The 18,323-nt window shown below is 43.1% G+C and overlaps 1 protein-coding gene across 1 annotated transcript in view; it reads left to right on the top strand.

Moving 5' to 3' along the window:
• The window catches only part of LOC135385502 (pyruvate dehydrogenase (acetyl-transferring) kinase, mitochondrial-like), a 36,609-nt gene extending 18,621 nt beyond the window's left edge, over positions 1 to 17,988 (top strand). Inside the window, exons 3-12 of the mRNA XM_064614852.1 lie at positions 691 to 762; positions 1,026 to 1,210; positions 1,596 to 1,682; positions 1,860 to 1,937; positions 3,916 to 3,992; positions 4,081 to 4,182; positions 4,848 to 4,958; positions 9,224 to 9,337; positions 12,679 to 12,902; positions 13,129 to 17,988. Of these exons, the coding sequence (XP_064470922.1) occupies positions 691 to 762; positions 1,026 to 1,210; positions 1,596 to 1,682; positions 1,860 to 1,937; positions 3,916 to 3,992; positions 4,081 to 4,182; positions 4,848 to 4,958; positions 9,224 to 9,337; positions 12,679 to 12,902; positions 13,129 to 13,138 (1,060 nt within the window). The 3' untranslated portion in view covers positions 13,139 to 17,988. The remainder of the gene's footprint in view (positions 1 to 690; positions 763 to 1,025; positions 1,211 to 1,595; positions 1,683 to 1,859; positions 1,938 to 3,915; positions 3,993 to 4,080; positions 4,183 to 4,847; positions 4,959 to 9,223; positions 9,338 to 12,678; positions 12,903 to 13,128) is intronic.
• The last annotated feature ends 335 nt before the right edge of the window (positions 17,989 to 18,323 follow it).

The raw sequence follows: 18,323 nt of genomic DNA, 5'->3' as shown, positions 1-18,323 counted from the left end.
ATAGGGAGGAGACAACTTTCAGCGTCAACGTCTTATCTGGGCAGCAAACTGGGTTATCTGTACAGCAGAGCAGCACTTACTCCAATCAGCTTCATTGCTCCAAAGCACGTGCCCTCCAATGTGGAATGGGCATTGTTCTTCCTGCCTTTGCAAAGCCGTTGGTTTCAGTATAGGCTCGTTTCCAAAGCAAAATTTGGCGATGGGTATTTTGTACGTGCGAGTTTCAGGATTCTTAAAAAAGAGAGTGGCTTTAAATGACTGGCCCAATTCTGCTATCTAAAAAATCTAGTTAAAATCTAATTAAAATGTTAATTAATGAATTTTAGGTAAGTGGTCAGCTAGTAGTTACATACTTTCTACAGCAGAATGTCAGCACAGAATATAACCCACCTGCACGGGCACATATCTATGCTGCTCTCATAGCTTTTTTATACATAAAATACTGTATCACTAAAAGAAACATCAAGCTGTACAGCCAGGACTAAAATACAGCAATGGCGGAGCTTTGCTCTTGCTAGATTTCTTCTTTTTCTTCTTTTTGTTGGCCACCCACTTCTGCTTCAGCATGAAGTTGCACAAGCATGAAGGAACTGCCCTCGTACATGGATTTTCAAAGGAGAGAAGAAACGCTTGTCTGAAGTTTTCAGTGACGCGTTCATGACTATAACTTGTGGCTCCTTTTTCTTCCAGGTATGAGAGAAGCTTTGAAGAAATTCTCGAATTTGAGAACTCATCTGCTGACGACAGCATTGTGCTCAATAAGTAAGTTTTCACACGTCTTTGAAGCTTCTACAGGGTTATTAAAACCAAAATGCATTGCTGCCTCATAAGTCACATGTTTTAGGACTCTAAAATAAACTACACTGTTATTGTTCTGCTTTGCATCTTTAGTAATGGATGGTGATTTACAAGTGATGTTAACAGTGGCATCATTACAATAATGATGGATGCTTTTAGGTACATTAATAAATGAAATGAAAACATATGACACGGCTAAAAACAGAATACATTGTGAATGTCTTCAGATTTGTGGATGCTCTGGTGAAGATCCGCAACAGGCACTCAAATGTAGTGCAGACGATGGCACAGGGAGTGATGGAGCTCAAAGAGATGCATGAGCCTGATGTCAGGACAGACCACAGCATCCAGTACTTCCTTGACCGCTTCTACATGAGTCGCATTTCTATAAGAATGCTCATCAATCAACACAGTATGTATATTTCCGCAAGAATGACCTCAGATGGACGCTTTCAGTACTGCTCCCATTGGTAAAGTTTCCGACATTTCCTTAGCAATATTTATGACAGTGAACCTTGCATGCATCAGAGGCTGAATCTGTGTAAATAATACGCACGCATTTTATTGCTGTGGGATAGTTTGCACAGTATTCCAAGTGGGATAGAACTGTGGAAGTGAACTTGCCTTACAAAATGGGGAAACACAAAACAATGCTGCAAGCAAAAATATTTCTTCTCCAGTCTGTGCAGCATTCTATGTCCACACAGCCCATGCTTTTCATCTTGGAGTATATAAATGGTGTGGACCATTGAGGAACCTTAGAGGTACCTAACATATTCTCATATTTTTCTTGACAGCAATACTTTTTGGGAACGAGAACAACATTCATCCACGTCACATTGGTTGCATCGATCCACACTGTGATGTCTCCTCAGTGGTAGAAGGTAAGCTAATACAACTGTCAGTAGCAAAATACTCGCCAAATGTCCCTCCATCTGAATTCGCGAATGATTAAGACAGCAAAATTAACCACTTATGCATTATCTGTAGTATAAATAAATGCATTAATGTAGTTTGTTTGATGCTGTTATAAGTATTTTTTTTTTTGTCATATGCTTTAGATGCTTATGAAAATGCAAAGTTCCTCTGCGACCAGTACTACCTTGCATCTCCAGGTGTTGTCATGGAGGAACATGATGGTAAGCTTGCTGCAGCACTTGTCATATCTGTTTAGTGTTCAAAGCGACCTAAAAAGTGGTTGGAAGCATGGCTTTGGATATGGGGAGTGCTTTTATGTTCAACCCACTCCTTTATTTCAAAACACTGTCAGTACTTGAGTACTGATTGGATTCTCATTCCAAGGGAGGAGGATCAGGAAACGCGAACCTTTGCCGGAGGCATCATGTTGAAATGCTAGTATAGCTGCTGCTCTGGCTTGATGTATAACTTGCCAGAATGTAGATGAGGGAAACCAGTCAGCATCCAGGTAGAGGCAATACAAGACACGATGAACACTTCTTCTTTAATGGACACTAGCTTTCATGGAGAAGACTACATTTCTTCAGGTGTGACACCCGAAGAAGTGTAGCCTGCTACATGAAAGCTAGTGTCCATTAAAGAAGAAGTGTTCATCATTGGTTCTCTTTTGTATAGCTTGCCAGATGAGAATATGGCTGCAGTTTAAGATGTTATTGTCTACAGGCGTCTTACACAGCTATCAAACATGTGCCTCAAAGCAGGTGCTGGAAGTCTTACAAAAGGAATCAGAATTGGAAGCATGGGAAGCTGTGAACAAAGATAGTATAACAACCACAGCAACTTTATTGAGATGATGTCACACACGGCCAGGGGGCTTAGGATCTTCGAGGTGTCTGAGAAACCGAACTTAATTCCTTGGAGGGATGGGGGGGTGCCCTACTCTCACTGAGCCCAGACAATGTGCGCAAAATGAAGATTGAGGTCTACAGCATAGTTAAGGCAGCATAGTGAACCAGTGTAGTTAAAGGGAGACTTCGCAAGGATTCGAAAAAAATTAGGTTTGCATCATACCAAACACGACCCCCCCCCTCGATATCGCATACAACATTCGCATTCATTTTATGCTAGTAAGTAATTCATAAAGGATGACAATAGCAAACCTCAACCGAACCGCGAAGAGCAGAAGACAGGGCTACATACTACGGCGGTTCATCTGGACGAGGATATCGTGACGTCACCCAGCATTGTCGTCTGCTTCGCAACCTGCATTCTCACTTGCTGGATGATGTCAGCAGTGTGTTGCTTTGAGTGACATCTGGCTACACCGAGGCGAAGCACTCACTTCGTAATAAATCAGTTTGGATAAAATCTGCGCAGTTTTGGAAGGAGATATTTCCTACACACGTTCCTGACATGCCAAAGGTTACGGATATACCACATCCGTGGTGATTTTGTTGGGGAGTCCCACTTTAAGGCTTCTGGAAAACTGTGTGCGGAGTGAACCGGAGGCCAAACACAGATGTAACTTCCATAACAAACTCATTTACTTAAACATAACAATCGTGAGATACTTGAGAGTCTTAAAGGGGCACTAAACCGATATAAGAGCAACGATGTATCAGTTGGAAGATGTTCATTTAAACCTGAAACATCTTTCCTTAAATTATGAAGGTCGACAGCGACATAGCAGCGCAGTAATTACAAAACACATTGCGCACTATTTGTTGAACTTGCTCCGCCCTCCAAGCTCTCGCAACAGTAGGAGCGAGCGACGTCATTTTGATGTTCCGTGTGGGCCACCACTTATGCTGCTGCATTTTTTGAATAAGTGCTTTTTCAGAGCCACCAGGCTACATTCACGAAGAATGTCCTTCAACAACATATTATTTAAACACATATCAAGTAAACAACGAGAATTGGCCGAGGCAGGTCACAAATGTGGACGACCGATCGGAAGATCCAGGTTCGATTCCTGGCGTCAGCACCTTTTCCTTGAGTTACTTGAATACATATCAAGTACATACCATTGGTGAATGTTAGGTACAGAAGTCATCTTGAAACCGTCCAACGTGTTATATATTATCGATCTTATCGACCATGTCAACAACGTCAGTGACTTTGTTGCCAGTTGAACATTAACAGTCTGTTATAGTATTTCATTGGTAATAGCTGGTAACAAGTGCTTGTATCTCGTTTCAGCTGTTAACCCAAATGCACCAATCTGCGTCGATTATATCCCATCACATCTGTACCATATGCTGTTTGAGTTGTTCAAAGTAAGTTTCCATCGAGGGTTGTATTACAGTAATTTCCTTTGATCCTTGCGGTTCACCAAGAAAGCTTAAATGTAGATCTTGTGTTCAGAATTCAATGAGAGCTGTCGTTGAACACCATGGCACGGACACCGATGATTATCCTCCACTGAACGTACTTATTGTACGTGGAAAGGAAGATCTCACAATCAAGGTAATTATTTTGTTGCATGCTTTAGGCATCCGTACAAATATACTGTAAATTTAAAGCTTATGCTACCATGTACAGGTGGATGGTAATTGGAGCTTTTTCTGTCGATATTGTAGAACACAATTACCCAGCACAGGTACACTGCAATGCAATGCAATGTGTTGCATGCGCATGCAACAATGTGTTGCAATGCATTTCGTTGCAACCAATGCGTTGCATTGCAATGCAATGCAATGCAATGCAATGCAATGCAATGTAGCTTCCAAAGAGCTATAACTAGCATGGTCCCTGTGCCACTATTGTGTGGATTAACCTCAGTTATGTGCCATTCAGGGAGGCACAGTTCAAAGGCCAAAATGCGCAAATGCCACACTGCGTTATTATACACCATTACATGGTCATATAAAGGTGTATTGTAAGTGCTTGAACCTGTAATGATTTGGTGCCACAGAAGGCTATTGGCAAAGCTTGACACACACACACTCTCTCTCTCTCTTTGTATGTGTGTGTGTGAAGCAAGTGCCATGCTTCAGTATTGAGCACATTATTAAGCAGTATCACGTTAATGTGTAACTGACTACATAACATTTTGAAAGGCATAGCAGAAATGCATTACAATGCAAGAAGTACATGACAGATTTTGATCTTTACTATTTTTGCGTGAACAGCTTTCCGACAAAGGTGGAGGCATTCCAAGGAGCTCAACAGATTTGCTCTTCCAATACATGTACTCCACTGCTCCACAGCCCTCAGCCTCAGGGATGAACTCTGCACCATTAGTGAGTGTTATATGTTATGGAATTTCTTAATGAAACATGAACTTGTGAAACAGAACATGCCTCTTAAATTTCTGACAATTGACTTAACAATGTATACACACACACACAAAAAAAAAAACATATGGCACATGCAACACTTCAGTAATAGCTTGAGTTTGTAGTTAATTGTATTTATGTTTATGTATGAAGGGGTGCGAGAAATTAGTTTTATTTTTCAACGTAATCTCCAGCTGCACTAATGCACTTGTCCTAGCGTTTCACGAGGGCTTGGATGCCAGCAGCGTAGAAATCCTTACCGGCGCGTAGCAGCCATGATCGGACCGCATTCTTGACCTCGTCGTCGCCGCTGAAGTGGCGGCCCCCAAGGAACGCCTTCAATAGCCCGAAGAGATGGAAATCGCTGGGGGCGAGGTCTGGACTGTAATGGGGATGTGGCAGCAACTCCCAGCCAAGTTCCTGTAAGGTGCGTGCCGTGAGATGCACGGTATGCGGGCGTGCATTGTCCTGTAGGAGGAGGACTCCTTTGGTGATGAGGACCGGCCGCTTTTGCTTCAGCGCCTTATGCACATCCCTCAGAACCTGGCAGTAATATGCACTATTGATGGTGGTATGACTGGGCAGAAAATCAACATGAACAACGCCAGCCTTGTCCCAGAAAACCGTGGCCATGAGCTTACCCGCAGACGGGGTGATTCGGAACTTCTTGGGAGCTGGCGAGCCCGGATGCTTCCACTGTTTTGATGCGCATTTAGACTCAGGAGTGAAATGGTGTACTCACGTTTCATCGCACGAGATGATCAGATCAAGGAACGGCTGTCCTTCAGTGTCGAATTGGTACCGTAGCTCTTGGGAGATTTCCAGTCTTCTCTGCCGGTCAAACACGGAGAGCTGCCTCGGGACCCAACGGGCACTAACTTTCTGAAACTGGAGGTGTTCATGAATGATAGTGTTCAACGTTCCCACAGAAAGGTCCGTCTTTCGAGCCAGTTCGAGACATGTTATCCGTCGGTCCTTGAGGATCAGGCACACCACAAGTTGGATGTTCTCAGGAACTCTGACACTGGGCTCTGAGCCGCCCGGGCCGGGATCGTCCTGCACTGATGTACCGCCGTCTCGGAACCGTTTGCACAACTCAAACGCTTTGCTGCGGCTAGGTGTATCGTGGCCATATTGAGCCTGAAGTCTTCTGTGAATTTCAGATGACGTTACGCCTTCATTCATGAGAAACTTCATGACAATTCACTGTTAGATGTGCGCGCTCACCTTGTTGTCGGCCATCTTGTCCAACACGTGTCTTCTGTTTTGCACAAACTTTGGACCACCACGTGCGTATACGAAGAGGGGAGTCAAGTCCTGTAGATCACATAAACAAAATACAGAAGCCGACACTGAAGATTTTTGTTAAGTTTAATTTGTACAAGCTTTCGCGTGGAGGTCCATGCTTCCTCAGGTACAAAGTGAAGTGGTGACACACATAAGTATATATAGTATAGACATATACATGACTAAACACACTGCTGTACAAAGAAAGGGAAGAGGAAAGAAGATATGGTGCCACATGTCTGTGTACAATGAATAGCTGGGCAGACGGATAGGTGACCTCTAACTGTTTAAGAACAGTAAAAGGTGTTGTTATGAACAAAAAGGCTCGCCAACCCAGTTTCGCGGAAGGGGGGTCAGGAGTATGGGAAACGAGTGGCCCAGAATGGACAAAAGGGAAGGTTACGGATTATCTAACGGAGTACCAGACGATGACTGAAAGTGGGGATTCAAGAATTGTGCACAAATAAATATAGAGATATAGCTACTACATTTACATAAGCGGATATAACGAGCCAGGACTAAGATTCAGACCATTTGGTGTGAGACACTTGAATTGCAAAATTAAGTAGGACTCTCTATTCTTACGTTTAATGTCGGTGCGGAACCCAGATTCTAGCAATATAATTTTCAGATCAGTTTCAAAATCGTGATTAGGTTGATTGAAGTGAATGGCGACAGGAGTTTGGCGGGCATTTAGGATATCAAATTTGTGGCCATAAAATCTTTTTCTCATTGTGTTGGAGGTTTCACCAATGTATTGTGAATTGCACTTGCAGCAGAATATCAAGTAACAAATATTGGGTGAATGACGAATTTTCAAACAGAAGTCACCCAAAGTGCTACGGGCAATGGTGGACGGCGCGATAAATTTACAGGTCTGGCACCGTGTACTACCACAGGGATAACAACCCGGCGAGCGCTTCATCATGCATGATGACGTGAGGATGTCGCGCAAATTTTTCGATCTACGGAATGCTACTAATGGGGGAGTGGGAAAAATTTCCTTTAATTGCTCGTCAGCATGTAATATATTGAGGTGGCGTCTAAGAATGGAATTGGTATTGACAAGTGATTTATGATATGTGGTGGATAAAACTACATTACGTAAGTCCTCTTTGTGTTTCGGGGTGAATAAGGACTCCCTGGATAGGCTACATGATTTGGCAAACGAGTCATGGATGAGTTCAAATGGGTAATTTCTTTTTTCGAAATCAGATACCATTTGCTGAGCATGTTTTACAAAATCAGTCTGATCTGACCAGATTCGTTTCAGGCGCAAGAACTGACCATATGGAATACTCCTTTTCTGGTGATTGGGATGATAGCTTTCATAGTGGAGATATTGGCGCTTGTCCGTTGGTTTCTTGTATAGTTCAGTGGTCAGCCTACCAGATTTACATGACACTGTCACATCAAGGAAGTTGATGGATGACCTTGAATAGTTACAGGTAAATTTAATTTTGCTATGCAGAGAATTGAAGTGATCAAAAAATGACTGCAGAGATGCCTCATCACCAGACCAGAGGACAAAAATGTCGTCGATGAACCTGAGATATATAAGTGGCTTAAGGGGGAAAGAATTGAGGGCTGAGTTTTCAAAACGACCCATGAATAAATTGGCATAATTAGGTGAGACTCGGGAGCCCATGGCAGCGCCATGAATTTGGTCGAAGTGTTGATCGTTGAATACGAAATTATTACAGCTAAGAACTAGTTCTAAAAGGGGGATGATAGCGGGCATGGGAAGAATATCGGAAGGGTGAGAATTAAGGAAGTGTTCAACAGCAGAGAGACCTTCGTCATTGAGAATGTTAGTGTATAGCGAAACGACATCCATTGTTGCCAACAAAATGTCAGCATGGTTACTGAAATGGTCATGGACAGCGTTAATTTTGGAAAGGAAATCGTTTGTGTCTTTGACAAAGGATGGGAGAAGGGGTGGGATGTGTTTGATGCAGTGGTCAGCAACTAAGGATAATTTCTCTGTCTGTGTGTTTATTCCTGAAATAATGGGTCTCCCAGGGTTATTGGTTTTATGAACTTTGATCAAAAGATAAAAATTACCTGGTGTGACGTGTGTGACCACCTGGTGTGACCACCACGTGGTGAACGTGGAGACCTGAGAAGTAGCGCGAACCATTTGTACACTCAGGAGACAGAAAGTCACGGTTTGACTTAAACACCCCTCGTATTTCAGGTAGAGCTGTGCGAATAGCAAAATTTCCAGTGCGAATAGTTTACGGATATTTCATTTACACTGGGAATCGAATTCGAATAATCAGAAAAGGCCTGCAACGTTACACGTCACCATTTCGCAAGTCTGCTTCACCTAACGCCTACGTGCTTTAGGATAAGCTCGCTTTAGAACACTGTCGCGCGACTTGCGGGTGGAAAGCCCTGCTGGGCCCGCTGGGCCTTTTGAATCATCTCGCGAGTTTGAGCAGCATTGGCCAAATACAGAGACACAAAAGCGTTTCCACCGACCTCTTACACTGATAGCATTGTAAAATGAACAGTCACTGTCTATTTTCTTGCCTTAATTTTTATTTCTATTCAATTTTTTATACGAATTTCGGAGGATACGAATTTTTTACCGCTATCGATTCGTATCATGGAGATTCTACTGTATCTTATCGCGGCTTTTGTTGCCGCGAGGTTACGCGCACGGGTCAGCGTCCCACATCGTTATACGAGTACTCAGAACCGCGGCCTCCATCGCCGTATGCATTTCGTTTCCCCATAGAAACAATGTATCTTTTGACGGTAAAATCATAAACCATCGTTTTACGATGGATATCGTTATACGAGATACTGTTATCCGCGGGTTTTACTGTATAGCATAACCAGATCACCAATGAAGGTCACATTCTAATTCGAATACGACTAACTATTCTGCAAAAACACAGATGTGAACATGTTGCATGTGTTTGCCTTTTATTCAGGCTGGCTACGGTTATGGGCTCCCCCTGTCTAGGCTATATGCTCGGTACTTTCATGGTGATCTCATTCTAACCTCGTACGAAGGCTACGGAACTGATGCTATAATCTACCTTAAGGTGAGTTCTGCTACAAAGTGTCTGATGTCGCAAGAGAGATACACAGGGTACGAACGTGTAGCAAATGGTACCATTGCACGCAGTTAATTCATTACAGCTAGGGTTCTGGCTTTCTGGAGTTTGCATATAAGTTAAAAATCTGAGGGTGCTGTTTGTTGGGGTTTCCAATTCTGGATTTTTTTCTGAGGTAAAAAAAAAAAATTGGAAGGACATGTTATCGGTTCCCAAATTTTATTAGAATATCAGAAGTGAGCAATAAAATCAAAATTAAAGGGCTGATGCACTACCACGTTGTGGAGAGTTGTACATTCTTCCGAAGACTTTTGAAATAACGCATCACCTGTAAAGGACAATTACAAAAGCTAGTTAGCAATATAGCAGCCACTCGTAAATGCTACTTATACTAATACATTTAATATGACAGGAAAGGAAAAACATAGAGCCTCACCTGTGCTGCACAGTTGCAAGATGCTCCCAGATGTTTGGAGATCCCCTTCCACCGCTAACGCTGAAGGTTACCCGGCAGAATTTACAAATAACAACATTGTCGCCGTCAGATGCAAACACCTTGAATTCAGATTGTACTTCTGTATAGTCTGCCGAGACCTTCCATTTCTGTGGCACCGTGCTTGATGACATGCTCGAAAAACGTACGTTAAAATCTGGGTATTCGACTGAAGACAGTAACCCTGCCACATTGTACTGAATGCATGAACACAAGTACATGCTGCTCTCTGTTCATGTCATTTTGCCATGCAATGCCCTTAGTAAGAGGCTATTAGAGACTATTATTGCCTTCACCTGTTTCCTGTGTTGAGCTGTACTCAGTTTAAAATGGTGATGTGGGGCATTCATCTCCAAAACATGAATGAGTAAAATGTGGGAAGACCCTATGTTACCATTCTTATGGGCTGATAAAAATCTGCGCGTTTGGAATAAATCCAGTTATTTTAGAAACCTCGCAGAAGGTGATTATTGGCTAAAACTAGGGCTGTGCGAATAGTGATTTTTGGGTTCGAATCGAATACGAATCGAATAGTAAAACCTTCGAATAGTAGCGAATCGAATAATGTCAAAAAAACCACGCACAAGTGTGTGCTTATTGCTGAATAGTAAGCAAAAGTCTGCATTGAAACCAGGTGCTTATAGTTGGGAGACTGTGACTGCAAACTATGTCCTGGCTAGCTTTGCTTCACCAGGAAACTCAAACTTCTTTGCAAACAAGTGCAAAAGTTTGCACACCCCCTCTAAATGGTACCGTTAATTTGTGTTTCACATATTTCATTGATGAATACATTTGTTCTAGAATTGTCCTGATAATTGGAATTCCGGATGGAATCTAGTACCCAGACATAACGCAGTCGACCGTGTGATGAAATCCCTTTTTCTGTGGTGTCATAGCTGGTCCAGCTAAAGCTGAAAATTATTAAACTAACTTCCCAGCATTTGCTAAAATATTTCTCAAAAGTTGCAATTTTCAGTTATCCCTCAAATCGCACTTTTAAACCGTGCCTGTAACCCGGCAGCACTGGCAGAAGTGTAAACTAGGCTTCGCCTGACGCTAGGAGACATGAGGCGAAGCCAACTTGCAGGACTAATTCGAGTACGCACGCGCAAAAGTGTAAAGTAAGCTTCTTGAGGGGAAGCCACCTTACAGGGTATATTTGAGTCGCAGACATGTAAGGTAGGCTTCGCCCAACACTCAGAGGCATGAGTTGAAGCCAGCCTACGGAATTTCGAATATATTCGAGTATTTGATAAAATGTTGTTCGGTTCGAATACGAATAGTGCGATACCGTTATTCGGTACAAATGTCGAACATTTCAAATATTCGCATAGCCCTAGCTAAAACCGAAACATTGGAACCCTAATAATAGCACGAGACCCCTGAATAGAGCCTGAAGTTTTAGGGTTTAACCCGTTTCTTCTCCGCATTGAAGTTTGCATCTTTAGGGTGAAACCAGATTTTTACCCGGCAAACTGCCCTCACTGAAACGTCTGTAGGAATGCACACTAGCTTGTTTGGCAGCAAACGCAAAACGCAATTACATCACTGTTTGTACCAAACCAGTACAGTTTGTTTGAGTAATGGAGCCTGATTTCTCCCTGAATTTAGCATACTGGAAGTTTCTCCACCCGAATTCGCATGAATTTAGAGCACGTTGATTTCCCCGATTTTTACCCCCCGAATTGGGAAAAACATATTTCCCAAAAACTTCAGGCTCATACATGGATGCTGCACAAAGATGGTACTTAGGTAACTACACAGGTACTCGAGACAAAACACTTTGGAGAAATTGTAGCAGAGTGAAGCAGAAGCTGTGTTGTTTGCAGTGGCCAAAGTGTCAGTGATGACATCTTTGTGGAGTTGTGTGTTGGCACGTTAGGCCAATGCAGATTTTGACACTCACTATACTAGGATACTAGGGGCACAAGATTATGTTTGAAGTATGTTTGAAGTGGGGCTTATTGTATCTGTATGTGAAAATCTTATTTTGAAGGGCTCAAACATGCACTCATTGAAGAATAATTTCTTAGATTGTTGTTTCTTAACAACATCACCCAAACACATTTCCCACAAGGAAACTCTGTGTGTGTTCTTGACATGCTGCTATGTAAATGGTCACCTTCATCATTTTTATGGCGGCTATTTGCAAAAATTTTGCATTTAGTACAACCTCGAAGAGTTCCATGACTCAGGTCTTACCTTAGTAACAGTACAATTTGGGGCACCAGTTTGAAGTATGTGGCTGCCCAGGTGGAAGTATGAAGTTTGGGGCAGTTTGTGGCTGCATAATCCAACCAGAATTACCTTCTTTGAATCTGTAGGCATTGATATGTGGTTGATATGTATGGGATTAACCAGCAATAGAGTGCAGTATTAATAGGGAGTGACTTTTTCGGGTTAAACCCGATCCTGCCTGATTATTCCCCCCCGAACCGACCTCCGACTAATGACTGAAATCCTCAATTGATGCTACCACTGAAGATGAACAGACGTCGCCACATGTAAGAATGGGTCACTTACGTTCCCAGAAATGCACCCATGTGTGTCAGCACTGTCTATGCCATCGGGGTTAGCTCGGGAGGTCACACGCACAAGAGAAAGATTAGGAAAGGACTTAATAGACAAGAGGAGAAATAAAATCACCCGATAACACACGAGGCCCAATTATTGCCCGATTTCACCCCAAATTACAGATTTAAAAATAGTGCCCGATTTCCCCCCTGAGTCTGAGCAAGGCATTGAACCCGAAAAAGTCACTCCCTAATTATTAAGTATTTCTGATGTGTGTCTTTTCTCGTGTCCTCGTACACTAAGGACTCCTATTATGGTGTAGGCCCTAAGCAGCGAGGCAAACGAAATGCTGCCAGTGTTCAACAAGGCGTCCAGCAGACGCTACAGTGTGCAGTTGGGTGCACACGACTGGGTTAGCCCGCCAGCATCGTCATCATCAGCAACCGCTAACAGTCACTCGCAAGGACTGCGATACATGTCCAGCCTCCCAACGGGTGATGCACGCCAAGCAGTGCATGCTCGGAAGTTCTCGCATCACCGCAAGGAGTAAGCACATGCATAATATACCTGTAGAATGGGAGATTCGTTTGAGACTCATGCAAAACTGAGACACCTTCGTCTCATACAGAATAACAGAAGGTTCGCAAGCATGCATGCGTGCATCCTTTTGCAACATTCTGCATTCATTCCGTGCGCAGTGGACGATCTGAATCTGGCTTGTTGCAATCTGTAAACCTTGATTTACATTAATGTGTACTTTTGTGTCTTATAGGACTCTATGACTTGGCAACTAGGCTTGGAATGTCTCGTTAGCAGTATCATCTTTCTATGTAACACCCGGTGAACACATTGACACGGCTGCATTTCACAGTACCGGTAGTTAGTGTGCATTTTGTGTGCACGTGAGAGACAGTAAAGACGTTGTCACATTCTAAATTTTGTGGCGCCAAAGCTCATAAAGATGCACTTGTTGTATAAAACATGTGGTATCTGACCTTGTATGTGAACCTTTCCCTGTATTATCCTGTGTGATCCAAAAGCCCCATCAGGTTATAGTTGTTGGGACATCGCAGGTGACCATGCATAGGTACAAAACAGATCATTTATACAGTTGTATGTATCTAATACGATGAAACACAAATTTGTTGAGCGTACAACTATAATGTGATCATTGTAGTTCAGTCACACTTCAACGTGTACGGTGTGGGACACGGTTGTCCGACATCTTCAGCCCATGGCGGAGTGGTCCACTATCAGCGGTGTCATGCACAAGGGAACTGTACCATCTCCGGGAGGAGGCTGCGCTCAACTGTGCACCACACATCACATCCTGACGGCAAAAATAATCGTGTCGAGAGAGAGGAATGCATGGTGCAAGGCTGAGCTTGGCCTCCCCTTGGAGATGGTATTGGTATAGTTCCATCTCGCACGACACCACCAATAGGGGACCGCTACGCCACTGGCTGGAGAATTCAGACAACCGTGTCCCACACAGTACTTGGGAGTTTAATATGCGACCGCATGTTAAGGTATACCATGCGTGATACGACTGTTTCTGCTGCAGTGTGGTTATCATTTGTAGCTGACTTTCACTGTAGATACATCCTCAAAGGAAAACTACCATTAATCTTAGCCTTTCCAGAGCTGATGACCACCCTGGGTAGTAACATAGATTAGCATCCTACAAGTACTTCAGTGTTGAATTTTGTACACATTTCAGAAAGTGTTGTTGCTGTTGCTAGCGCTTGTTGCTACTGTTTTTGCTTTGCACATGGGCACCAATATTGTGGTTACGTGTTGGGTTACACTATCCCTGTTATTTATCAGTTGGGGCATCCCAGCACGTCTGGGTGAATTGCCTGGGGAACTGCTTTGGTGCCCCTGTGGATATGGCATAATGAGTGTCCAAGAGTACAACTATGGCCACCCTTGAGAATTTGGACACCAACAGAATTCGATTTTACTTCTTCAACCATTCATTTAAGTCAGGGGTTCTCAATAGTTTGTGTGGTCAAGGAACCCCTACACATTTTGTGGCATTGTGAGGAACCCCTTCCACCTCAACTTGCGACACGCCCACGGAGGACAACATTCTAAAATTTACTTCATGAAACGATGAACAAAATGGACAGCTCTGCGCACGTTTGTACATTTGCTAGAACCTCACTGGAAACAACGCTTCGTGGGTTGTTCTCATGAAGCATGGATCAATATTTAACGTGTTCTTCCCAGCATAGATGGTAAAATTCGTATTTAACAACACTTCATGTTGTGATATATGCCGTACAACATGCAACAGGAGAAACTGGAAGTATTCCCCCAGCAATTCCTAGCCGCTTCCAAACTCCTTCCTTGATCTGCGGTCAGACTACACTGGCCTGTCGCAGTACGGAGCTTCCTTACGGTTACCGTGCATTACAGAACGCTGGATGACGTTAGCCGCAGAATCCCCCGGAAACATCACAGAACCCCTGCATTCCACGTAACCTAGTTTTAGAAGCCCTGACTTAAGTCATTCAACGCTTCTCGAAATATCGCAATACCCGTGCAATTCATTTCGGTGGGTGCCTGGTGAATGCCACTGTCCAATTCAAATGGGCAAAATGATGTCACAACATCCAATTAGTAACTTCCAGATAGTTTCACAAGCAAGTGCCCAAAGTTTTTTTTTGATAAAATTCCGTGCTTAAGCAAAAATGTTTTACATGTGTTTCGGTGAGGTACTGTGTTGCCGTAGCATGATGACATGCTTTTGCACGTGATGTTAACATGTTGCTTGTTACAATATCCTTAAATGGAAATGATGTTGATGTTTTTTGTTTATTTCTTTTCTTCTTTTTTTTTTGAAGAATGCAGAGACAGGTATACGATTGTTGACTTCATGTAAGGAGCAGTTCTTTTATTATTATGTGATATTTTCTGCTACATGCATCTTTCGGTGGGAGGTGCACCTGTTTGTATATTTTGCCTGTGAGGCACCAGAGTATATATGCTTGGTGTATTTATATTGTAGACAGATGACTTTATGCTAACATAAGCAATGTAGTCTTGCTCAGCTGCCAAGTGGATTTTCCTGACAGATTACATTAGCACTGCTGTTGCTCGGTCATGATGCATCTTATGTGAATAATGAGGTTAAAGAATGAGCATGTTCTGTTAGGAAGTATGCACACTTTACTTTACTTTGCAAGACACTGAGACATTTTCCCTCCCTACTGTTAAAAAGAAACTGGATTCAATCATTGTGACGTGACAGGAAACAAAAAGCCATTACCAAGAACTCGGCTGTGAATGTAGCGAAAGCTACATGTGAATTACTGCACCTCATTGTGCAGCTACATGTACAGTCGAACCTCGTTAATATGACATCCCCGCTTTATGACCATTTTTTCTCGGGAACCGTTTCCTCCCAACGGCCTCCGCATGTAACACTTGTTCGTTAAAGGGGCCGTAAACAGGCCACCAGACATTTCTGAAATAATGATACCCCACGAAAGAACGCAGATCATAATACCCAAATATACATTTCGTTCGGCTTGTGCCAGCTCATTGACCCATATAACTGCATTCAAAGATGAGTAACCAGCGAGCCTCTCTCCACCACGCATATGTCACATGGCTACGTAGCGTTTTGCCGTCCAATCGGGGGGCCGAGCTGCGCACATGACGTTTCAAATTACCAGCCAATAAACATACTTCGTTATCAGCTGTGAGTGGGAGCGCTCAGTTTGTTTGTGTGAAACGACGTTTTGCGCTCCGTGGTTCCGAAATTCAACATCATGACATCAACATGCCCGGCTGGCGCAAACATCAACAGTTGGGCTGCTATCACATGACGCGATTCGAACCCGGGTTCCTCCCAGTCACGACGTGACATGGCCAGCACGCTATCCACTGTACCACGCGAGCTGGTGACGCGATGCCGCGTGGCTCAAACCAAAGTACGGCAGCCCAGTTGTGGGAACCATTCGAAGATGACGAAGATGTACCACGCGCACCTACCTGAGATTCCGGAACTGTAGTCCCGGATATTCATTCGCGCTCGTGGTGTGCTGCGTGCTACTGCCCAGAAAACGTAGTGCGCGTATGATACCTAAATTAAATGCATTTCTTTTTCAGTTTGAGGCTGTAACTGTTTAGATTTTGAATAGAAGAGGATTCACGTTCATCCAGTCCAATTCTGCATTTGAAATAAAATCATACGTGGAACACTCGATCGTAATTGGTGAGGAAAGCGCTATGTCAAAATGACGTAAAGTTAGAGCGCGGGGAGGAGCTAAAATGCGAAAGAGTGCAGTGAATATTTCATCCCTACGCAAGCGCCTTTTGTTTTTGAGCAAGGAGTAGTAATTGCAAGGAGTTTTCACTGCATAAGTTTCAATAATATAACACAAAGAAATGTGCACCTTTTGTACATGTTGTACAGCCTCTTTAATGTGACGTTTCGTTTATATGACAACGACAGGTATTTTCCGCACAACTAGGGGTGAACACATGTACATTACCCTTGTTACTACGACCGTTGGTCACTGAACCGCCAGTTCTCCTGACCTACGGCGGCGAAAACGCGGGCGCCCTTTCGGGGTGACTCATGATGCCCCTGTCTGACGTGCTTAAAAGAGCAGTGTCCTTGGTCATATGGTCATAGCGACCTGCTGCAGTCGAACGGCATTCATCGACCATGTCTGAGAAGAAGTGCAAACGCACAGAGTGGACTGCTGGAATGAAGAAGCGAATATGCGTCAGACTCAAGGAGCGACATTCATACATACATTAAATCCATACATTATTTTAAAATGCCTCATGATTTGTATTCTGTTACCCGCTTACGTAATTTTCTACCTTTCGAAGCTTACGTAAAGGGCATGGTACGACTCGTGACGCATGGTGTACATTAATATGACAATTCGCTTTATGACCAAAATCCGCGGGAACTGCAGTGGTCATATTAACAAGTTTCGACTGTACTACATTAGAACCTCGGCCTGCCTCTCAACTTATCCCCTGCATTGTGTGCACTCCTGTGACATATCATGAACATTACGGAAACAACACTTCAGCGCTAATTGACAGTGCAGCACTGCATGACAAAGCTCAACATTTCTTAATTGAACCTTACTGTTGGAAATATATATTGTAAACAGACCAAGAACAAACTGTAAAAAAAAACGTCTTTTTTAAGTAACCTAGTCAGGGCAGTTTTATTTGCTTATCTGTTATCACGGACGTCTGTGCTGCGACTTCAGAGCTTTGAGTATTTTCTTCCTGGAAATGGCAATTTATCTTGTGCCTGAGGATGTTCAGTTAAGTTGCTGTTCATTAGAGAGGATACCTACCACCTAGGCAGGTGTAGGTTGCCTGGAATTTCAGAAATGCCTAAAACTAAGGAACTACACATCTTGCTTAAAGGATAGTAACAGCATGGAGAAATAAGTTTATCCATTTGTAATATGCATGTTGTAGGGGCAGTGCAGGTGAAAATTGTTTGACAACTGAAATGAAAAAGTTGGTCGCCGGTCATTTTTTAATATATACCTCGAATATATTTTATGCGTGCGCTGTTTGCTTTTACCGTTTCCTCTTAAGATGTGAACAAACTAGAAGTAAATAAAAATTGTTTTCCAACATGTAACATGTGTCTTAGTCCCTAAAGCAAATAATTGGATAACAGTTTGTAGTGTTTCAGTACAAATATCTGAGAAAACCAAGTACCTTTTTCTGCATGACTGTTGTTGCCACTTAAGTTTTTCCTTGACAGCCACAAAAGTGTTTACTGTATAAGTGGTGAAATTTGCGGGCTCAATAATTCGTGAATCTGTGAGGAGCCAGGATCAGGCAATTATTCGCAGAACCTTAAATTCGCGGTGCATCGACCCTGCATAACTCGTCTTAGGGGCCTTCCAACTTCCAGGAAGGAGTTAAAAGGTATCACGACTGGGCAATAACCCGTTGCATGTCTTCCTTTTG

Source organism: Ornithodoros turicata, chromosome 2 (assembly GCF_037126465.1).
Source record: "Ornithodoros turicata isolate Travis chromosome 2, ASM3712646v1, whole genome shotgun sequence".
Classification (NCBI taxonomy): domain Eukaryota; kingdom Metazoa; phylum Arthropoda; class Arachnida; order Ixodida; family Argasidae; genus Ornithodoros; species Ornithodoros turicata.
This window is presented reverse-complemented; position numbering and strand designations above follow the sequence as displayed.